General features: G+C 40.0%; 1 protein-coding gene and 1 long non-coding RNA gene across 3 annotated transcripts in view; both read right to left on the bottom strand.

Annotated features, from left to right (window-relative positions):
- Window positions 1–5,423, bottom strand: part of MTPN (myotrophin) — a 50,419-nt gene extending 44,996 nt beyond the window's left edge. The window contains exon 1 of the mRNA XM_019750636.3: window positions 5,087–5,423. Coding sequence (XP_019606195.1) covers window positions 5,087–5,158 — 72 coding nt within the window. The 5' untranslated portion in view covers window positions 5,159–5,423. The remainder of the gene's footprint in view (window positions 1–5,086) is intronic.
- A 6,175-nt stretch (window positions 5,424–11,598) lies between these two features.
- LOC148757376 (uncharacterized) lies at window positions 11,599–22,441 on the bottom strand. Of its 2 annotated transcripts, XR_016021920.1 has the most exons (5): window positions 22,107–22,441; window positions 20,335–21,411; window positions 18,448–18,544; window positions 13,562–13,729; window positions 11,599–11,680 (listed from the first exon to the last, which is right to left on the bottom strand). It is a non-coding gene; the product is annotated as an uncharacterized LOC148757376 (long non-coding RNA). The 2 variants fall into 2 exon arrangements; XR_016021919.1 differs by having other exon boundaries at window positions 20,335–22,440.
- Window positions 22,442–24,092: the final 1,651 nt, after the last annotated feature.

Raw genomic sequence — 24,092 nt, 5'->3', positions numbered from 1 at the left:
ACCTTCCACAAAGGTCACCTCTGAAGAGTCTCAAAGGAGAATTACCATCGTGCTGTGATTATTATTTTTTTATGAGTTCTTTTTTTTTAAATTAAAATTTATTAGGGTGACAATGGTTAGTAAAATTCCATAGGTTTGAACTGCTGTGATAATTTTTAGCACTTACGTACTCAGTAATACAGTATCCCCTGATTATCTAGCATTACTGAGAAATGAAGGTGAAAGGTATGAAGTGTAATAGCAAGGAGCTTTGAAGTCAGAGACTCAGTTAAAATCTCAGCTTCACTACTCAAGAGCTTTATGACCTCGGGCAAGTTATTTAATCTTTGCCTCTGTCTCTCCATCTCTAAAATCTCTAAAATGGGGTTATGCTTAAGGGTTGATGGGATAAGTAAATTATATTATACCTGTACACAGCATCACAGTGCTCAAATATGTAACATTTGAAGAACATAATTTTTGAAAAAAGTGCTATTTAAATAAACTATTAAGAATAGAAATCACAATACTTTACTTTTGTTTCTTCCTAAGGCAAACAGACACAATCTGATTTTTTTTCTGTACTGTATACGATCAGAATTATAAAAATAAATTGTAATAAGATTATGTGCGACTATAAAAATTTCCACAAGCTATCAAATAGTCTCTTTATGGACACGCCCTGAGCAAAGACAGCTTCTGATGAGATCTGAAGTTTACAGAGCTGTTTGTCCCTACTTATTTTCAGGTTGTCACATTCAATTTTTTTAAATTGTAGCCATTTTTCTACTCTTCATTCATAGAGATAATTTGTGCCTGCTCTTGCAAGCCCCGTTCTCATTTTCTTAATGTGCTGATTCTAACCTACTATGAGCTAAGAAACCATTTCAAGGCAGACTGACATGGTGAAAAATATATGGGCTACAGCTTGTCAGCTCTGGGTTTAAATCCCAGTTGTGCTTCTTACTTTGTGACCTTGTTAAATTACTTAACTTCTCTAAGCTTCAATTTCCTCGTCCTCAAAATGGGAATAATATTACCTATTCTGGAATGCTGTGGTAAAAGCAAATGAAAATTTAGGTAAAAATCTCGCAGACTGCTTTATATGTACCTGGCAATATAAATCATCCATCAATGATAATTATCATTATATAACTAACAAAGTACGTTGTAACTATAGCTAAGTTAAGAATAAAAATAATTTCTTATTTGGAACATATGCTTTTAACGTGTGAAATTTCTTGGCACTGTACCGGAGGTACAAAGATGAAAAAGAATATATATAGTATCGACCCACCAGAGGCTCAGATCCTAATTAAAAACAGACATGTAAACAAAACACAGCAATTTGATAAGTGAAACAGTAAAAGCAGCAGCGCTCCCCTTGAAGTCAAAATGTTTTTCTGGAAGAGGTGATATTTAAGCTAAGAGGATAAACAGGAGCTCACAGGTTGGGGAATGAGGTGAGCAGCCTTGGACGGGGAGGATGACGAAGCACCTGTAAAGATATACATACAAGAAAGAAACAGCATGGCAGGGTCTGGAGCACGGTAGAGAGTTTAGAAAGGTAGGCAGAGGCCACATCGTAACACCAAGCATGCCAAACCAAGGAGGAGCTGGCCGTTCTTAGAATAAATAATGGGAATCACAAAAGTATTTTAAGAGGCGTGAAGGAGGTTGGCTGAAAAGGATAACCCGCTCAGATTCACATTATAGAGTGATCCCTCCAGCTAAGATGTGCACGTTAACCAGGCAGGAGGGGAAAACTACAGTCAAGAAAAAGACAGTCCAGGCGGGACAGAAGCCAACAACTAATCTAAAGTAGTAACAGTAAGAATGGAGAGTAAGGAGTAAATTAGAGAAACTAAAAAGGTAGAAAATTCCCGAATTTCTAGTTTGGGGAAATGGTTGGATCATGATGTCATCAGTCAAAATGGAGACAACAGAAATAGAAACAGTTCTAAAGAAGAAAATGAGCTCAATTTGGAATTTATCTGAAGAGAGCTATCCATTAGGCAGTCTGCAGCTTAGCCAAGGGCTGAATTAACTCCAGTGGGAGAAATTAACATCAAGGCAAAAATGGGAGACAAAGGCAAAAATAATGTCACCCAGAGGAAGCATATAGATTGGAAATGGGGCTATGAAAATCCACTGTGGCTGCTCATGAATATCTTATTTACTGGCTTTCACTTGTTGCTCAATTGAACAAACTGAATTTTGTGAGATGTTACTTATAATTTGCGTAGTACTTTAAAAGAACGAAAATTTTTTCACACCGGTCTGCTGAATATAGATGCTTAATTTTCCTGAGCATTGTGTCCAACTTCTTCACGATCATGCCAGGCCCAGCTAGCAAAGTGCTTGGGACCTGAAAGGTACCCAATAACAATGGATGGATTAACTAAGTATGGTCTTTAGGTTAGTCAAGAAGCCAAACTGTTTCCAACATTGTTTTAACATTAAACAGAAACATGTATTATTGAGTAATCTAAAATTTCTCTATATGCTGCTTTTCCCATTTAGAACCATACAATTTTCAATGATTTGGGAACTCGGAACTGACTTTTTGGAGTTCAAGAACCTACCCAAAACTGACAGTTTATGCCCAGCCATACTTCAGATTTCCGTACAGAAATCAGAAGCAGGTAGAAAAACACAATCATTGATTTTTTACACTATTAATTTAGAAAGGGAGAATACTAAAATGCTTCACTTACAGGTCCACTCTTATATGTTAAGAATGTGAGAGATCTTCACAGGAGTACAGACGGGAACATTTTTGCATGTGTTTCTTCATGGACTTGCTTCGTACACACTTAGATAAATGCACATTACATAAACTCGGAAAACAGGAATGAGTGTTCATAAGTCGGTGGATGAAAAAGATGAGTCAATAAATAAGCAGGGGCTGCTAAGCAGAAGACAACTGTTCTAAGGACTTGCAAGTGTCCATAAGGGAGCTCAGTAAGCAAAAGCTGGAGTGCTAGCCTTGGGTTACTTTTTGTTATTTTCCATTAACAAAGCAAAAGATATTTTAAGAGGCTCGAATTACTCATAAAAACTAAGAAAGGAAAAAGCTCAATGATCTCTTCGTAGGATTAGTTTATAGTCAAACCTTTTTGGATAAACCAGTTAATACCTGCCTTTTACTTTTCTTTGAATGTTTACCCTCCCTTTCATATATATCTTTTTTTATTAATGAGAGTTGGTAGTTACAGGAAAAACACGAAATCAAACTGCACATAATGACCTAATTTAAAAACTACCTGAAAACAAATTAATCCGTTATTATTGGTACATATTTTTACGTACATTTTTTTGTGCGACTGAGAACTCTTCATATATAATTTATCCGTCTGGATGTTGACCATGGAAATGTCCTACTAGAAATCTTGGTATCATGCTTTTGCGATTACATTTTAGATTGTGAGAGACTGCATGGAGCAGACAGAGTCTAAGTTTTGGAGCCAGCAGTTTAGTTCTAGCTTCATCACTTGTTATCTCTGTAACTTTGGATTTTTTCCCTGAAGTACCCTCATCTCAGTAATCTTACCCGTAAAATGGGACTCATAAAAGGACTTACTTCACAAGCCTCACAAGGATGATATAAAATAATGCCATCAAGAAGACACTACATAAATTGTGTTATTTTTTAACTGTAAGCTCCGTTAGTACTGATCAACTTTTCATATTCCAAGGTTCCACAATAACAGAAAAACAAAAGCCCACTCACTTCCAGAGTACTGCAATGTCCCACCACTAGAAAGTGTACCATGGACTGAAGTGTTCCAAGTAATTTCTTTCCTTTAATCTCACACAAACATCCAGTAAGTCAGATTTCACACCGCCACTAGCTGAGAAGGCAATGAATGGTGTCCTAAAATCAACTGCAAACAACACCTAAGCAGGTAATTTACACGCAATAAGTCTAATTGTAATGGTATTAAACAGAGTAAAAACTATCAATAGTTTAACTTGCACAATCCTATAAGTTTTAAGAAACTCTGCTTCTGCTTGTTTCCTAACATAGATCCGTGAAGCAAAAACACAGCACCATACTAGTGTTCACAGCCTCTGAAGACCTGAAATCCAGACAGGGTTTTCACACTTTTTAGGTGAGCAAGATGCTCTCCAGGCTTATGTCATAAAGTTACACTTTTGCTTTGGAAGAGTTCTCTTTAGATTATCGTATCAGAATCACATTAGGTTCTCTCATCAACACAAAAAGCACAGTTTCAGGGCCCAAAGGCAGGCCAGCTTGGAATTTTACCAATCCACCAGGATGTGGATTCAGTTTCACACTTTGCGTTCCGTTTTGTGATTAGCTGTCTTCACCACGATTTTACCCTCCAATATACTGTGCCTAAACTGCGTTACTATTCGCTGCCCGAGTAAGCATTTCAGATGGAATCGAGGAGAAAGCTGGAGTAACTCAAGTTAACACGCTTGTCTGAAAACGACTCCGATATCTTCAATACCCCCAGATGCTAACTGACACTTGAAGCAAATCTGTATTTGTCGCAGCGGAGGAGAGGAAAAAGGCCACACCCAAAGCGAGGGCTCCACGCAGTGAAGTGACACCAAGTTTCATCATTTTAACTGTTGCTATTTCGGGTCCTTTTTCACGGTGAATGAATACGTGACATTCACTAACCGGCCGCACCGTGAATTAAAGAAGTTCCTCCGAGTCTCATCATCCCTTAGGCCACTTCACTTAGTAATAATGGGCAGGTTCGAGATGGAGAATTACCTCATTCAAAGAAAGATCAAACGAACTGGCGTAGAAGAGGGCCAAACTCACAGGATCCGCGTTCAGAAGTGACTCCAAAAGGGCCGGTTACCTCTCCTCCCCTCCCCCAAGTGGTCAGGAAGCAAGAAGAGCCCGGCTGCACCGACACAGCAGTTACCTGACCCGGAACGCGCCCGTGGGGTCAGGACCCCCTTTCAGTGGAGCGGCTCCCCGACTCCCCTCTCGCCTCGGTGCCACCTCCATCCAGGATGTGTCTCCCCTCCCCACCCCCACCCCCCGTTCAGCCCCGCTTCCATCAGCTTCCTCAGCCTCCTCTCCATCCCACCTCCGTACTCGCGCCCACTCGTCGCCGCTTACCTTAGCCACGTAGTCTTTCACCTCATCCAAGTCACCGTTTTTCAGGGCCCACATGAACTCCTTGTCGCACATTACTGCAGCGGGGCGGGCCAGTTGGCGGGGCAGAAGACGAGGAGGCGGTGGCGGCAGCAAGCGGATACCGCCGGGCGAGAGGGAGACAGGACCGCGCCGAGCCTGAGGGGAGAAGAAGAGAAGGCGGGTGAGGCTGCCAGGCGGGTGAGGCACTTGGCCGCGGCAACCGTTAGGGCGGGAGAAAGTTCTTTGCGGCCACCGGGCCCAGCCGAACAGGTTCCGCCTGGCCGAGAAGCAGCAGGAGCGTTTACACTTCCGGTTCACTCCCAGCTAGGACCCGCCCCCAACTTCCTCTTCCTCTTCCCCTCCCTGCTCTCAGGACCCCGCCCCGAGGGCCCGGGGGAAGCAACCCCTGTGCGCAGGCGCAGTGGCAAGGCCCGCGGGCCAATGCGTGGAGGCGGAGGAATGGGGCGGGGCTGGGGGGGCGGGGCTGGGAGGCCGGTGGCGGGGATCAGAGGACTGGAAGGGCAGAAAGCGAGTGACGCTGGAGAGTTAGTATTTCAGATGGTGTCAGGATGTTGCTACACACAGGAAGGGGGAAAAACTTAACAAAAAGAAAAAAACCTTGGAGGGCATCTTGCTCACCTAAAAGTGGCCAGTAGGACTCTTTGATTTGAATGCCTTCCCTCCTGTCTTTCCTTCCTTAGCTCCCTCTCTCTTTTCCTCACTTCCCCTTCTATCAAGCATCACTTGGGCTCTTACAAATCATCTATGTTCTGCGGAAGGAAAACTTCACCGAGGTGGGGAAAATTTTTGACTCATTTCCTTGACAGCAAATGGACCAGGACGTCAGTGTGATGCTATGGGCAGAGCAAACCTCACTGTCCCTTTTAAAAATTCTGTGGTCATGTGTTTTTAAGGGTTTGAAGCTTCAGGACCTTTCTAGTGAAGCCAGTCTACTCTTCCTAGGATTTGGCTGTAATACCTCGAGGCACAGCCACCAGGTGGATTGTGCCTCAACCCTAATGATACAGAGCATAGAGAGACACACATGAGCATAGAGAGATCCAACAAAAACACTTACTGAACTATTATATATTTAAAGTCACTATGTTCCATTAAACAAATAAAACCAAACTACTTAACTATGCTTGTTACCATATAATACAAGGGTTCAGAACACAGACTCTGGAACCAGATTGCTTAGTTTTCAATACAGGACCCAACCCTTAACTAATTTTGTGTCACCTTAGGCAAGTTACTTAACTTCTCTCTTCAGTTTTCCACATGTGTAAAATGGCAAACAATAGTGTTCAATAAATGTAATTGGGGGGGGGGGGGCGCGCAGGCTATCATTTAGAGACAGCAAATAGAGATAGGTTTCAAATCAAAAGACGAAAAAAATCTCCAAATATTTAACAGCAGCATTGATTGTATTTCTGTTCATTGTACTTTGTGACCATTAGAAATACAATTAATGATATACCTTATGATGCTACACTTCTGGAAACAAATTTCAAGGAGGAATTTCTTAGGTAAATCCTGGAGTCCCCAACCTCTTTAACTCCTACCTGTGTGATCTTTGATGTAATCACTCTGGCAGCTCTTGATTTATAGCTCTAGTCCAGACTTCTGTGTGACTCATTCTTATATTTAACCTCTTACTCATTTGAATGTCTCAAACTTAACATGACCAAAATAGGATTTAATCTCCTCTAGATTTTTAAACCTAATTGTCCCTTAGAATTCCCCCTCTGTGTGAATGACACCACCAATCATCCTGTCACTGAAACCAAACACATTGTGGCAAAGATTCTCTCCTTGGCCAAACTCTAGCCAGGTTCCTTTGAGTCCTCTCTTGACTAGGCCTCAACCTTGATCTATAAAGACTAACAGTTTCTAACAGCTCAAGACCACATCCCTAAGATTCCCCTAGTCCTCCTTAAATTTCCTGCTTGATAAAACTCAAAGCTACCAAAAAAAAAATATATATATATATATACATATATATATATACATATATATATACATATATATATACACATATACGTATATATATATATACATATATACATATATATATGTATATATATATGTATATATGTTTATATATATATATTTTTGTTTGTTTGTTTGTTTGTTTCCCATTTGTCCCAGCCAACCCTTGAGGATAGGATATCTACCTCCCAGTCTCTGTAGGAGGGTAGAATCCTAACTTCGATAATTGCCAGCTAGCAGACATAGTTGGCCTCATTGCATTTATACTGACTAACCCTTTTTAATTTTTCACTCCCATGACTCTACTGATACCCTACTCATGCTATTTCTCATTCTCTCTTTAAAACACCTATTCATCCCTGTCCAAGCAAAGCTGAGTTCAGTTCACAGCAGACTCCTTTCCCTAGTGCAGTAGTTATTACCGATAAAAATCTGTCCTTGCCGCTTCAACTAGTGTCTTGCATTATCTTTGACAAAGGAGATCATAAATAACTCCTGTCTTTCCCTCATATTCCATCCATCAGTAAGTACTTCAAAATATATCTTACATCGTTCACTTCTTGCCATCTTCACTACTGATTTACCCCTCCCTGCCACACTTGTTTCCAGCCCTATCATCTCTGCACTGCTACAGAGCCTCCTAGATGGTCTCCCCATTTTTACTCTTCCTCTTTTCCAAGTGATTCCCCACATAGCCAGAGTTACCTTTTTAGAACATAAATCAAGCATGCACTTCTTGTCCTAAGACCTTTCAGTGGCTTCCTATTGCATTTAGGATAAAATCCTGATTATTTGTTATGGACTTCGGGATACTCCATGAGCTGACCCTGACCGTCTCTCCTATCTCGTGACATGCCCCTCCCACTTCCATAGCTTTTTGGTTCCCATAGATCTCATCTTCTGCCTGTTTCAGGAAAAACCAAACTCCTTCCACCCTAGGGCCATTATGCTTGCTGTTTCATGTCTGGAATGTTCTTTTAATTCTTGCTCACTCCTTCTGATCTTTGAGGTCTCAATGCAAATGTCACCTCCTCATAGAGGCCTCCCAGATCACCCACTCAATTACTTCTATCATATAGCCCAGTTTTATTTCCCCCTTCACTTTGATAATCACAAATATTTTCATTACTTTTTTTTTTGAAACCTATTTTTTTTTTATGGTGTTCAACAAATATTTCCTTTTGTCTGCCATTTTGGGCACAAGAGAGAATTGCTCTTCTTGGCTTTCTACGGTTGAGTAATATCATGTAACTAATTTTGACCTATTAATTATGAAAAGTAATATAAATCACTTCCAGGCTTGCCAGTGCAAGACGCCTCAGAGCTCTTTAATCCCTCTGCTATAGCAACCAGCAACTTTCAAGACAGCAGCAGTGGCTACAGTCAATCTGGGTTCCTGAGGAACTAGAATGAGCAGAGCTCCCTTGTTATCCCATAATGGATATGTAGTAAAATAATAATTAAACTTGGTTCAAGACATGGAGATGTTAGTGTTTATTACTGTAGCAACATTGAGTGAATCTTGACTGATACAGAAATTTTTGTCAGAAGGGAACATTTATTAGAACAAAAACTTTAATTGTGCTAAGATAATTCTCTCCATTAATTCAAGAACTATTTATTGAGCACCTACTATGAGCTAGTATAGTGATAAATATCTGGCATATAACATAAAGCAAGATATACAAGATTCTGATCCTCATTAAGCCTAATTTCTAACGCAAGAGGCAGACAATAAATAGGTGTTTTATTCGGAATAGGTTAGATTAGTCTGCAATAACATATAACCCCGCAAACCACAGTGGCTGAAGTCAAAAGGTTTATTTCTTATTGATGCTTTCTGTCTAACATGGATTGCAGGGGAATTTGCTTCTCATAGTTACTCAGAAACCCAGGCTGAGATTTGCCACCCTACTGGAGAAAAGTACATTGGAGGAACTCACAATGGCAATTAAAAGTAAATATTCTCACCTAGAAGTAATTTATAATCACTGTGTTCACAACCCAGTTGCTAAAACTAGTCACGTGGCCCCACCCAACCACTAGGGGGCGAGAGTGGTCCAACGGGTGAGGCTTGAGCAGGCGAGACTAGTGACTACTACCACCGTCAGTCCTTCTGATCATTAGATACTAGGTTTACCTTTCTTCCCACAAAATATACGCATACCCTCTTCCAGGGAAATAACCCCAAAAGTTCTATTCTGTCCCAGTATCAAGTTCAAAGTCTATAATCTCACAATAGTTGGGCATGATATATCTTCTCTTGATATGGAGACACGTGAACTAAATAAACAAAACATCTGTGCCCCATCCCCTCCATACCTAATATACAATGGTAGAGTAGGAACAGGATAATCACCACAAACACTTCTCAAAATGGAGAAGACTGGGATACAGCTAGCAATCAACAGTCTGTGGCAATTCTGGAATCCTGCCAGGCACACATTGCAAGGGTCTCTACCCTAGGGTAGAAATATTCCTTGATTGGGCTCCAATTCTGATCCATGGTAGGTGCCCCCTCCACTGCATTGTATTCTGTGGTCCTTTGCTCCGCCTTCAAACCTTCTAAGGGAGTTCTCTTGCATTATCCCAAATGTTTCTATGACAGAATTGTGTTGAATGGCAGAACACCTAGCTGATGTTTGAGCATTGCTTGCTAGTGTGGGGAACCCTCCTCCCAATAATCACATGCTGGAATTGGGTGCAGAACCCTTAATTATGTACATATATAAACTTAGAAAAAAATGCTAGAAGGAATCACATTAATCATGCCATTCTCTGAGTTGTGGGCTTATGATTTATTTCTTGCTTTCTTCCCTATACTATTGTCTATTTTCTAAGTTTTCTATTAACAAATATTAATTTAAGAATCAGAAAAATAAAATTATTATTAAGTCATATCTATGTAGAGCCAAACTTATGTCCAATTGAATTGAAGGAGTTTTAGTCATTGTGGTAAGAACTTTATAAAAGTGAGGTGACAAGAAAGTAAAAAGTAGATGTAGCTCTAACAGATATTGAAACATAATAGAAATTTACAAGAAATAATTCACTGAATAAATACTAATTCAGTGCCTGACACTATTTTAAGAATCGACAAGAGAGTGATAACTAAGACAGATAAGATCTTCATTCCCATGGAGATAAATATTCTAGTAGGGAAGACAGATAATAAACAAATAAATTAATAAGATAATTTCAGTAGTATTTAGTGTTATAAAGAAACTAAAGAAGGATGTTATTATAGTGAATATTGTTGGGGATGGGGGTAACATTAGCTGATAGGGCAGTCAAAGGTGGCCTCTCTGAGAACAGAATATTTGAGTTGAGACTTGAATAATGAGTGAGCCCCTCAACCTTCTGTAGGGAGAGCATTCCAGGCAGAAGGAACAGTAACTGCAAAGGCCAAGACAGGTAGAGGCTTGGTAGAATCAGGGACCGGTAGGAATATGTAAGTGAAAAATCAGGGCAAGTCATGACAATAATGTAGACTTACTCAATGTGTTGTAGGGATTTTCTTGGGGGAGAAAAATGTACGACCTATAGAATATTACTGACAAGCTTTTCCAATGTGGTCAGAACAATGCAGCGCTAAAACGGCATTAACATCACACAGAAAGTCTACATGAGTATCAAATTCAGTTTCCTATTTCTCTTGCATCTCCCAAGTTTTCATTTAGGTCATGTGCCTTGTGCAGACTCACTGTCACAAAGAGCTAAGACCCTGATAGCGAGACAGTTTTGAGATGAGGTTTCAAAGAACCTTGTTCTTCACTGTGCCCTGATTAAACCCTCTAACAGTAATGCATGGTTATCAGCAGTGAGTTCCAGGCAACACGTACTGATGAATCAGTGAGCAATAGTCCAGGACCAGTGTTGGGGCAGCCTTCAGACCGTGTGTGCATGTGTATGCAGGGGACGGTGGTAGCTATGGATCTGGGAGGCCACAGCATTTGGGCTGGGCACACAACTAGAGTGATGGAATGTGATACTAGAGCTGCCAGGGTATGTCAACTTCAAAGGCTCTAGATTCATTTTTAGAATGGGAGTAGGCTGAGTTTAGGCCACCTCAGCTGTGGAAGGTAAACATCAGGGCCAGGAAATTATGGCTCTGATCCTCCAGAAATTCTTGTCCTAGGATTGGGTCATGATGGCAGCAGCAGACTCAGCATTTGGCTGGCTTAGCTGAGACGAGATGAGCCAGTTTAGGATGATGGTGAGTGAACTTGACCAGAGATGTTTAATTCAGAGATAAGGAGAGATCCTGACTTACATGTAGACATGTATTTGTGAGCAGAACTTACCCCATTGAGAAATCTGAATTTCTTCTTTGTTCTGAATTATGTGTCACCTTATATATTTAATTAAGGATAATTTATCATTGTCTTGATTATGGAAACAAATGTATGGTTTAGACAAAGCACTATTAATGGAAAATTATGCTGTTTTTCCTCTTATTAATGCATACCTGTATGGATTCCCATGTCAGGAACCACTACTCACCTTTGGCAGTACCTGAATTTTGGAGCACATCCCTGGGTTGACATGCATAGCCTCTGAAGTGTATATTGTGCAATCCTGAACCTGTAATAAAAAAGGCAAATATCACACGGTCACAAAGGACAGCAATTGCGAAAATGGACCTTTAGGGAACTATCCCAGACTGGATGGAGTAAGAGACAGACTTAGCTTGCAAAGTCTGCTCACTGAGTTAGGTTTGTGACACAACTAAAGACCTCTGAGAGGAAAGAGCTAAAATCTCATTGGACTATTAAATAGCAATCCGCGTTCAAGAACAGGCATCAGTAAATTGCTGGTGCTAATTACAGTGACAATAGGAGACAGTGTAAAGTCTGATCCTGTGCATAAAGAATAACTTCCAAAAACATGCCTGTAGCTGAAGGGAAATGGATTTTTGATTCAATATTCACGCATCAAAATGTCTGTATTTATAACACTGTCAACTATAATAATTCTGAAATGTCTCGCTTCGTATACACTTACTAAAGAATACCTATGGGGCGAAGCAACCATTTTATGAAATTGAAAGGTAGGTTCCTAGGAAAGGTAGACAATAGTAATGTGTGTGACTGGGTAATTAATGCCTATAATTCACTTCGTTGTGAATAGACTAACCTCATTCCATTGTCTCTGACGTCGTGTTTTGTGCTGTTCACTCAGGGGAGCAATAACACGAGGCAAGAGGAGTGGGTCCCCATCTCCATGGCCTCCTCCTCAAAAAGCTCTGCACTTCATCAACAGTCAACTCATTAATACCATCCAATGCTCAAAGCCCAAGGACTGAAATTGTCCTTTATGTCTCTCATTTCTTTATCGCTGTCCTTAGGTGGTTTGTTTTCCCATCCAATACTGCAGGGTAGAGGCAACAGGGAACTCAATTTATTTGGGAAACTTTCAAATGCTTAGATCCTGCAGTGACTCTATGAATAATGGTCTCAACATTGCCAGGGACTCCAAGGTAGATGGCAAGACTTTGATTATTTCTGCTAACTTGAAGGAAATGTACTAAGGGAAAAAGGACAGCCATTCAAACTTCCATGAGCTGTGTTTTCGTAAAACATAAACTATCCAAGTCGTCAATAAAAAAGGTCTTGTAAATGGTAAGACTGACAAAAATATTATGTATCAATATATGCAACACATTTATGTTTATTTTCTATGGCTTTAAGTATATTTCTGTTTAAAAGAGTACAGACGTTTATTTGTTCTTTCTTTGATTTATTTGATGCCATAGATTTCTTTCAACCGCAAATCATAAGATTGTTCTTATGAGAAAATATGGTATTTAATGATTCATTTTATTTTCTACCCGCGGGCACTGTATAGTAAAAATACTGAACCACCTGTAATTTATTTTTTTCTAAATTTGGAGAAGGTCCAATTGCAGTGTAACCCCTTCCCTACTCTTCAAAACATATGACTATATGAATTCACTGTCTATATGGGTAGGAGCAAGTGTAATAAAAACGCATGTTATAGAAATGCGGATTTTGTTGCTAAAAGCAAATGCCTAACTGGTATAATGTGTGACATCCTTATCAGGGAGGCCTACACATATTAACCACAGGGAAGTAGGTTATGGAAAGGAGTTGCGGAGAAGACAAATAATACTGGTAAAAACAAGCATTCTGCTGCTTTATAGATTATTAAATGGTTTTACATTATTTCATCTGATCAAACTACCCTGTGAAGTTAGTTTTATTATGTCATTTTGCACATTTTGAGGAAGTGAAGTGGGGAGAGGTTATGAGACTTGCCAAGACTACATTGGGTGGAGAAGCTGGTTGCCCATCCGGGCTTTAGGGCGATACTGTCTAGAAAAACTGGGGCCAGACTTACCCAGTGTGGTGAGAATAGGAGTTGGATTTGTTAAAGTCCCAGGTTCAAATTCACATAACCGAGTAAAAGCATTTCAGAAAAGTCTCAAAACCAAGGAGTACTCACCAAGGTAAATTTGTTCAAAGAATTTTCAGAGCGGGGGATCAGGGTGTGGCTTCATCTTCCACAGTTCAGGCTTGAGGGTGAGATCTGGGGTGACCACTTAGAAATAATCTTGCTTCTTTAAAGAGCTGAGAGCAGGAAGAGATGTCTCTAGGCCAGGCAGGGAAAGAGCTGTGGAGTGAGGAAGGAGAACTAGAAATACTGTGAAAGTCATTGTGTTCATATCAGGGTTTCTTAACCTTGGCATTAGTGACATCCTCGGTGGGATAATTCTCTGTTGTGGGGAGCAGTCTTGTACCTGTAGGGTGTTCAGCAACATCCCTGGTCTCTACCCACTACATTCAGTAGCATTGTCCCTCCCCATACCCGGTGGTGACAACCAAATTGTCTCCAGACATTGCCAAGTGTTCTCCAAGGGGCAACATCACCCCTGGTTGAGAACCATTATTTAAGGTGAATCAAGCTGAATTAAGAAACCAAGGTTGTATACCTCAAGTTTACCAACTTGTACACAGATTGCATCTCAACATTTTTTTTCACACTGTTTTAATGTATTTTTAAAGCAATGCGATCAACTTGCCAAATGTATGCTTATTGGCGAACGTCTATGGATGTGTAGTATGAGGGGGAAATAAAAGGACTCAAGAAAAACTCCCAGATTCTTGAGATAATGGCAGTAGAATATTCCTGAAGCAGAAATTTCCTGAGTCTCCTGTTTTTTTACATCACATGTAAGCTGTAGGTAGGCATGCAACATGGTACAATCCTTTTGGAGGACCATTTGGCCTTGACCTTGGTGTCACAGACTTTCTTCTCTAGCGTGTGCAAGAGACTCTACTTCATATTAAGCTCCCTGGTGCCAAATCACAAAGGCCCAGAGCTGTCCTTTGTGAAGTTTCTGATGAGAGAAATTCTCATGACTGTCTCCTATGTAAATAAAATAAAAATACCATGAGCAATAAGATTTTGAACTCCTTCCAAGAAAGTCATAAACAGAGACAACTTAATTTTTAAGGGCAAGATGCTAGTAACATCACAGCTTCTGATTGTTGAAAGAGTACGAGGCTTGGTAGAAAAATATAATATGCAATTAATGATGTTCTGGGGGTGGAAAATCCATCAGTGGAAAAAGAAGAATGCAAATAAATCAGTCAAACCACAGTATTTTAACCAATCTTTCATCCTAGCTCCAAGACTACCACTTCAACCTAGGAAGGCATATAAAGAGGGATGTAAATCCTTGAGAGAATTTCCTTGCTGGAACCTACTGAATTTTGAGTACATGGATTCAAAAATACTTACCACGGAGAATTCATTAATGACTCCTTTGGTGGACACCTGCCTTTAAAAATTATTTGGCCGTTCAGCGCTGGAATGCTCATCTTATGTTTTGGAAATGCCCCTTCTAACGAGGGGAAGAAGGCCTATTCATACCACAGGAGATGAAAATGCCAAATCCTTGCTTTTCTGGCACCCCTCTGAGACCTAGTCTCCATCAGTCAGATGGTGCCAGCTGAGAACCCAGAGCCGGTGATGAGACAGCTGTGAGACTTGAATTGTGGTGGTGACCACTGAAGGAAGACAGAGTTCCTTATGGCAGTTGGCCGTATGCAACATCTGGGACAGGGGGTGTTGGTTGCATAAGCTATAACCTCTGAGGTTCAATGGTGACCATGGCAGTAGTGGGAACAGAGAGGAAAGGGGGTCTCACTAGACAGGCTCAGTCTTCTGAGTTTAGATGTCGTCATCGGCTGTACAGCCCCAGTTCGCCAGTTCTTCCAGTAGTTCTCAGAGCCACTCCTACGTTTTTAATAAATCCCATTTTCTGCTCAAGTCAGCTGGACCTGTATTTTGTTGCCTGCAACTAAGAACTCCAAGGGGCACAATCATTAACTCCTAAGAATCACATTAACAGCAATAGAAACAGAGAAGTTTTTTTCAACACAAAAGTCAATATGGTGGTAGTAGTAGTAATAACAATAATAGTTAACGCTTCTTGAGCACGTACTCTCTTCCAGGCATTGTTCTAAGTTTGCCACATTTATTGACTTGTTAAATCCTGACACCAATCCTATCACAAACTCAGGCACAGAGACATGCACGGCTGGTAAAAACGCAGAGCTGGGCTTTGAATGTGAGCAATTTGAAGCCAGAAACCATGTTTTTAATAGTTATCAAGCAAACATCTGCCATATTTGCTAAGAAACGCCCTTTTTCATTGCTCTTTTCATTTTTCATATTTCTCCAGGGAAAGAGCTTCTAGTTTTTTCCTTGATCATCTAATTCAAGAGGCTTTACCTTTCATAGTGAGCAATAAAAGAGCTGCAACTGGCACAATGACTCAGCCAGAATAGAGTTGTCACTCCTTCCCCCATTCAGCAAACATTTAATAACCACCTGTGACAGGCAGACTCCTAAAATGACCCTTAATGTGATGAGGTATCACTTCCATGATTAGTTTACATAAAACTGTAACTTCTGTCTTGCTAGCAAACTCTACTTCCTTCTTGGCTTGCATGGCATGGAATGAGCTGCCATGTTGGGGTAAAGGAATTCATTTGTTGAATGTTGGATACTAAAAGCTATTTAAGAGGTTATATTGTATTAAAGCCACTCAACTCTATAGTATATATTTATTCTCATTTTATAGATGAGATGACAAAGGCTGAAAAAGGTTGAGTAACTTGGTCAAACTCACCCAGCTAATAAGTAGTTGAGGCGGATTCAGGTACTCTAAAGTGGGTGGAGTACAAGGTAACAGAAATATGGGCAACGTGGGGAAGCAGAAGCTGGAGTAATATGTCCAACAACAAGACTTAACTGCCATTGAAGTGGCAGAGCTCTTGAGTACCGCTGATTGAAATAGAATCAGGGCCTGGGCTGAGTTTCAAAGGGGCAGCTCAGTGAGGGTGAAAGCATGAAATGTGGTTTGTACTGTTTCACAGAGCTGTTCAAAAACAAGATGGGGAAGAGTGGGAACCAGGGCTTTTCTTGAAAACAGGGCACAAAGGAATCAGACAAGCAAGTCAATCCTGCTTCACTGACTGCCGTCATCCGGCAGACTCCTTCCTGACACCTGGGAAAAACAGAGGGACTGCAGACATGAAGAAATCTGGTAGATAGGCCCATGATTTTTAGGGGTCTAGCCACCCTTCATGCATGTATAGTGTGCTTGTTACTATTTATTTGGGAGATTATTTGGTTTATGTTTGTCTCTCTGTGGACTCCATGAGGGCTGTTTGCGGTCTGCTTTGCTCAGTGTTGTATTATAATGCCTAACGTAACAGCACTAGCAAAGAGCACTAGCAGTAAATATTGAATGAATAAATAATAACAAAAATGACAGTGATGCTAATAGGAAACACATTGGGCATATGGTATGCACCAGGCACCGTGGAAACACTTCACACATATTAACTCAGCTACTTCTTCCAACAACTACGGGATAGGAATAGTCATTTCCCTCATTTTATAGATGAAGAAACTGAGGCTCAGAGAGGTTAAGTAAGTCACTCAAGGTCACACAGTGAATAAGGGGCAGAGTTAGGAATGGAATGTTGTTTTAGAGACCATGCTTTCTACCACTTGGCTGCATCGCCTTTACATGAATGGACACGTGCACAAATGATTGTACTAAGGACCACCTGGCAGGTCTGCTTTTGGACAGGGAGCACTCTAAGACTATTTTCAAAGCCAGATTTTTCTTTCAAGGAGGAAGATTGTTGACAGCCTGTCTGCCTGGCCTTTCATAAACTCCATGAAGGGAGCACCTTGGCCTGCAGATAACTGGATGTACAAGGCATAGAGCTGGGATACAGCCAGAGTAAGAGAGGCACATGGCAAATAACAGCAGACTTCCAGTAAGGACATTCTGAGAATATGGTTCAGGATGAGCGTGACATCAGAGGAAACGGGTGTGAGGCACCCAAACACATGGGTCAGACTGGAGGGCTGGGAAGGACCCTGCGGGGGGAAACTGAATAGCACTTCCTAAACATGATTTTGTTTTCAGACATGAAAATGGTACAGGGGTGAAAAAAATTCAATGATAAGTTAGCATCAAAGTGAACACATATGCATTTTATTTCTTGGTTATAAAAAAAACCTTGGATTAAAAGCTACATTTAAAAATGTTATAACAGAGTGCATCTAACTGTATGTAGAAATACTTCAAAATGGGATTGATACTCTTACTTCAATGATAGACTGTTGTGGTCTTCGTTACGGTTTATGAAATAATGATAGCGTTTAAGGTCCAGTGCTTTTAAAAATTCATTTTCTTTTTTCTGTGACTATGCTTCCATTTCCTAATCTATTACTGATACTGCGAGTTCTACTAAAGGCCATTTAAAATAATATAAATTAGTTCTCCGCATTACCCTGAAACCTAAATTGAAAACAAATATTTCTTTAAAAGCAATTACACATTTCCGTGCCTATTACTCTAGTCACATATATTACAGAAGTTAAGTGCTTTATGTTAGAGAAGTTAATATAAAGTCATTCTTAGCTAAATTCATTCCTCTCTGTACGTGTTAGAGCAAGTAAAATAAAGTGATAGGAACATGAGAATTCCAGCATTTTCATCATATGTTTGGCAAACTATGAAAATTAACATTTGAAAATTCCTTCATTCTGTTGACATCTTGTTATTGTTTAGCCATAATAAAGGTGGAAATATGAAACTATTTCAGAGGGCTACATAATATGACTAACGTGGAAAATTACATCAATAAACACAAAACACAGTAATTATAATGTTTGCATAAGATTTTGAGAAATATTTTTCACATATATTGTTCTCATTTAATGCTTGTAAAAATTCTAGGAAGTTGATAAAATCATTTTCATTTTAGTGTTGAGGGAATAGATTCCAAGGATAAACTTACCCACAATAGTAGATGGTGGGGTTGGAATTTGAATCCAGTTTTCTGACTTCCAAATCTGTACAATTTTATTACACGAAGCTGCCTTCACATAGAAGAACTAATGGGGAAAAAAAGATAATAGATTAAGAAAAGCTAATGGCTTTGGATCTTAACATTGGGTTTAAGATGATTTTAGGATTTGCAAAAATAAGTGTTTAGGAAATAGGTGTAGATATTTGGTTTGGTGTTTAAGAAAATTGCCAACGGTGAAATGAGACCTTTGCAGCCCAGGTACATTTTACTCTTTCCAGGTAGAAGATATAGAGCCATGGCACATGTCATCTCTCCTTTAATGAGAAGCATACTCTGAGAAGTGTGGCACTTTGCATAAACTCTGGAGGCAGACCTGGGATCCATTCCCAGTTGTGTCACCTCCTAGCTAAGCAAACATGGACAAGTGAATTCACTCTTCTAAAACTCAGTTTCTTCACCTGCAGAATGTGGACGGATGAAGTGCAGATATGAAGAGACTATTTTTTTTAAATGAAGGCAGAATGAAATAGTTTATGTAAAGGTACCCAACAAATTGCATCAGGTATATTATAATCTATTACCTTAATATCCCATATGAGGGACTAAAATGCCTGCAAAGAAAAGAAAACGGTGTGTGTGTGTGTGAAATATTTTAATAGCTTACACATGAAGACACAATCTCTGTAAGTAGAACATCGCCCACACCCAAACAGAGACAAGTATTAGTAATGTGACTTCTAAATTTTCTGAGGATTCTAATTCCAACAGTTTGTGCCATAGTTTGCATATGTCAACTTATTTGTGACCCAGGGAATGTGTTCACTCTAAACGCCGAAAACTCTCCTCTGACACACTGACAATCATGAGAGCATGTGGCTGGTTTCTGTCTGAAAAGATGCAGAGGACAATACCTGTAAATTGGGGGCTAATATGAAATTCTGAGCATCTGCTGATAATGACATTCTGGCCTCAATCTGGGACTGTTTTGAGTGACTGCTGAGTAGCTCAAAGTATCATAAATAATTTCAGCAGGACTGAGGACTGGATTCGTTTTTACCATGGTCAACTAGCTAAAACTCGTTTTAGGAACTGGACGTTATTTCGAAATTGTTGCAATGGGTAGTTTGTCGTCATTGATTTGCATAAATATATCTATGCATTATTTATTAATAGAAGCAATATGTATTGTTGTTGAGTCCTCGGTGGGTCTCTTGGTATGCTTATAATTTGAACTCAAAGAGCCCTGATAGTTACATTTCTGGATACTGGAGAATATGTGCTTAATGATAATATAATATCGCCAAGAGAACACTGCACCTCTAGGCATTCATTGATGCATCTGGATGCATCTAGTTCGCCCCGAGCCCAGGCACTAGGACTTTGGGGTGAAGGGAGCGGTGCTTGGAATTTCTGGTTTGACTAGTATTGCTATCTTATGAATGAAATGTCTGGATTTTTCTTTTCTAAATAAACTCATTCTTTAGATTGGAGAGCTGGCTAAACGGAAACAGCCTTTTATAGGTTGAAATGGCACAAAAGGCAGTTTCTCTTTTAGTCGCTCAGAGTAAGTACTCTTTCTTCTTTCATCCACAGATAAAATACGTTTTCTGGGAAATGACATGCTTTGTATATTTGTACATCCCGCTGTATTCACTGCTTGCCAGATTCATCTGACATAACTCCACATTTAACATCACATTTTAGGATCCAAATGGAATCAGGAAAAACTATAGCCTATGGAAAATGGCTCAAAAAAATTAAGGATGTTGAGTTCTTAAAAGAGACATGGAGTTATGATCACTGTTCTTCAATAACTGCAGTGCAACCCTTTATATAGGGAGGCAGACAACAAAACTAGAAACAATGAGAAGTTACCTTTGCATCCGATGTACGACTTTTATAGGATGAGAATTCTCAGGATGGAGTGGGTCCTTTTGAGGGGTGGAAGGCAAGTAGTAATCTGTGAATGCTTGCATGACGCTTTGTCAGGGGTGCTACCGAAATGGCTTCCACTTTGGGCAGAACGTTGGACTGGTTGACGTCCTAAGATTGATTTTAACTCTAAGGTGCTATGATTCACAATCTTTAAGAACGAATCCTGAAAAAAACAACAAAAATAAAGCCCTGAGAATTCACTGTGTGACATGGACAAGTCCTACCTTCTCTCTGGGTTCTAGATCCCTCATCTGCAAAATGATGGTTGGACACTAGATCAACGATGTACATCCCTTGGCCTTTGGGCTGCATCCAGCCTGAAATGTAAAGAAGAAACATTAGAAGCTGCCATCATATTTTACCTCTCAAATACGTTCAGATGTTAATGTTTCAGTCGTTCATAAAACAGTACAAATCTTCTCACTCACACTTGAAAAATTCATTAACGGGCATAATCCAAGTTGTAAGAATGGTTTTATCTCATAAGATGCAATGATGTCATTTTTATTTGGAGGGAAGGAAAACAAAAATGTACTTGGAAAATCTTGATTTTTCTGGAATTGGTCCTTGTACAAAACCATTTGACTACCATTGCTTTAGATGATGTTTATGGTCTCTGCATCTTGAATACTGCTTTCTAATTCCCTCATCGCTTTTAGAATAATGGATTTTAAGATGAGGAGTTTGAAATTGTTGGCATAGGAGGCTTCTACCACTCAGAATCCAGCATTGGCTGCATTTCAGGAGAGACTATTGAAGAGACAGATGCAATTTCTTTCACTTCCAGGAGGAAATACATCTCTCAAAGCACAGAGGAGAACAAAATCAAATGTAATGTGTACTCAAAGTTTTTCCAAAGTACTTACATTCTTGGCAACCAGAACACTCACTCTCCAAAAGAATGTCCTAGTAATAACAGCCTTTATTTAGGAAACGATGATTATGTCCAGTAGAGGTAGCTGAAAACCAGATATCAGATTCTAAGTTCCATAGGACAAAGACCTCCCTACTGTGTCCCTGGAAAGTAACAGAATTTGGCAGTTAGTAGGAACTCAACAATATTTAGGTGAATGAGTAAATGAATGATGAACAACTGAGTGGATAATTTTTTATACACTTTCCCCATCAATACTTCTAATGGTGAGAGAGCCCCCTGCTGGAAGAATGGATCTTATATACACTCTCTAGAGCTGCGCACAGCGTACTGAAAATATTTCAGTTAATCACTTCTGTTTTTAGACCAGGTCACAGGAAAAGGGTGGTACCTTATTGGACAGGATATTGTAAAAAGCTCTGTGAAGAATCACTGGATAGGGCAGAACTGAATTTGCACTCATTGGATATGTTATAGATCAAACAATGAACTTCCAAACTCAACCAAAATTTCTGATGTTACAAATCTATAACCCATAACCTGTAATATGAGTAAAAGCAGCAGAAAGCATCAGTATTAAATAAAATTTATAATCTGATATATACACACATCATCTTGCAGCACAAAATGATATATATACACCCACATATAATCTTCATGCTATATAATTATGCAAATGTAAGCAATTCATGAAAATTACTTGGTATTAGTTTTTATGGAGTCAAGACAAAATGTTACAGCTTTTCTTTGCATTAGTTATTCCAAACGAAAACCACTAATACGTTTGACACATGCAGTTTAACACACACACTCTCTCCTCTCTCAATCTCAAGCTCACCTCTCAGTTTTTACAGTTCCTGTGCACCATTTCTTGCTGTATTTCATTCCACGTCCTCACTTCCATCCAGGGGCCTGTAATCAACATCTGAATATTTCTGCAACTGCTCTGCTCTGGATATTCTGGGTGCTAGAGGGCTAAAAGAGAGACCAAGCCAAGTAAGCGGAAATGATCTTTCCAGAAAGCAAAAGCACTGTTAGCACACTTTGGGAAGAGATTTAGGCAGCAGCTTCTATCATGAGGTAGGATTAAGAACTCAGTGAGACAGATGGTGTACTGGATCCTCGTAGCTTGGAGACTCAGGTCTGAATGAGGGGACAGAACTTGGAGAGACTGAAGAGGAGGGGGAGCCTTTCACCAGGAAATGGAGGAAACAGTGCAGGGTTGAAAAGTATCTGGAAGTAGGTGACAACCAACCAGGACAGCGCCAGGTCCCTTTACCCATTAGGCATACTTCCTCTTTAATCAAAACCCATAGGAAGAGCCCTTTGCTAATGACGAAATGCCTCTAGCAGGGTTTTTCAAACTTGGCTGCATATTGGAATTATCCGAGGAACATTAAAAACTCCTGATGTTTCCCAGTATCAGAGATTCTGATTTAATTGGTCTAGGGTGTGGGCTGGGTATTGGAAGGTTTTAAAGCTTCTTAGGTGATTGTAATGTGCAGCTAAGGCTGAGAATCCCGGGATTGTACTCTGGTGAAACAAGGAATTTCTTGCGTCGAGTTAAAAAGTGCCCTATTATTTCTGGTTGTTAACTCATCTTTCTCTTGCTCTACTATATTCTTTCTCCCTTCATCACTGTGGTAGGCAACGTATTACGTGGGTGCAAAAGTAATTGCAGTGTAAAAGGTTAAGAAGAATTGCAAAACACGCAATTACTTTTTCACCAACCTAATAATTGCACTGTACCCTCAAAGATGTCCATATGCTTGTGGAGAAAGGGAAAAATTCCCCCCTTCCCTCCTCTGGTTCTTTTGGCTGGTTGAATAATCAAGTCAGCATGAGAAGAGAAAATCAAATTTAATTTCATGTGCACAGGAACCCCACACACATTAGAGGTTCATAGAAAGGAAAAATGAGGTATGTACGACACTTTGAGCTAAGGTTGAGGTAAGGCACCTGGGGGCTCCAGGTCATTGCAAGGACAGCACATGTTCAGTAATTAGTAGTTTCCCCTGCCATATCTGTAGGTTAAAAAGATGATTTCCAATAATCTTATTATGGGCAAGGCCCCTAATTAAAATTCTTCTAGATAGTTGAGGAGCAAGGGGAGGCTTTCTTTCGAATCTGCAGGGTCTGTGTTTCCTTTAGCGCAAAATAATCCACATACCACCCAGGCATATCTTGGAGGTGACTCGTTCGGACCCCCCTACACCCTAATTCTTGCAAGCAGAGACTATGTTACCTTACGTGGCTAAAGGGATTTTGCAGACATGGTTAAATTAAGGCTCTTGAGATGGAGAGATTATCCGGGATGATCCAGTGTGATCACAAGGGTCCTTATAAATAAAAGAAGGAGGGAGGAGAATCGGAGGAGATGTGACGACAGAAGCAGAGGGCGGAGTCATGAGACCGCTGGCTTTGAAGAGGGAAGATGAATGCGAGCCAAGGAACGCTGGCCGTCTCCAGGAAGGAAAGGACAAGGAATGGATTCCCCTCTAGAACCTCCAGAAAGCACACAGCTCTGCCCACACCTGGTTTTAGCCAAGTGAGACCCATTTTGGCTTTTTGACCTCCAGAACCATGAGAATTAAATTTGTGCTGTTTTAAGCTACTAAATCTGTGGTTATTTGTGATAGCAGGAATAGGAGACGAATACAATCAATAATCCCTTATTTCTTTTTTAGAAAGAAATAGGTATTTAACTTACCTCTTCCACCACCATAAGCAGCTACTGTGTTTACTGTATATACTTGGATATGAAAATTTGTATCCTTAAAGAATACTATATAGGTTTTACCTAAAGGAATATAACCTATTGTGA

Source organism: Rhinolophus sinicus, chromosome 8 (assembly GCF_057876585.1).
Source record: "Rhinolophus sinicus isolate RSI-liver-muscle chromosome 8, RSI-T2T, whole genome shotgun sequence".
Classification (NCBI taxonomy): domain Eukaryota; kingdom Metazoa; phylum Chordata; class Mammalia; order Chiroptera; family Rhinolophidae; genus Rhinolophus; species Rhinolophus sinicus.
The sequence above is the reverse complement of the archived record's forward strand: the minus strand, read 5'-3'. Positions and strand labels throughout refer to the sequence as shown.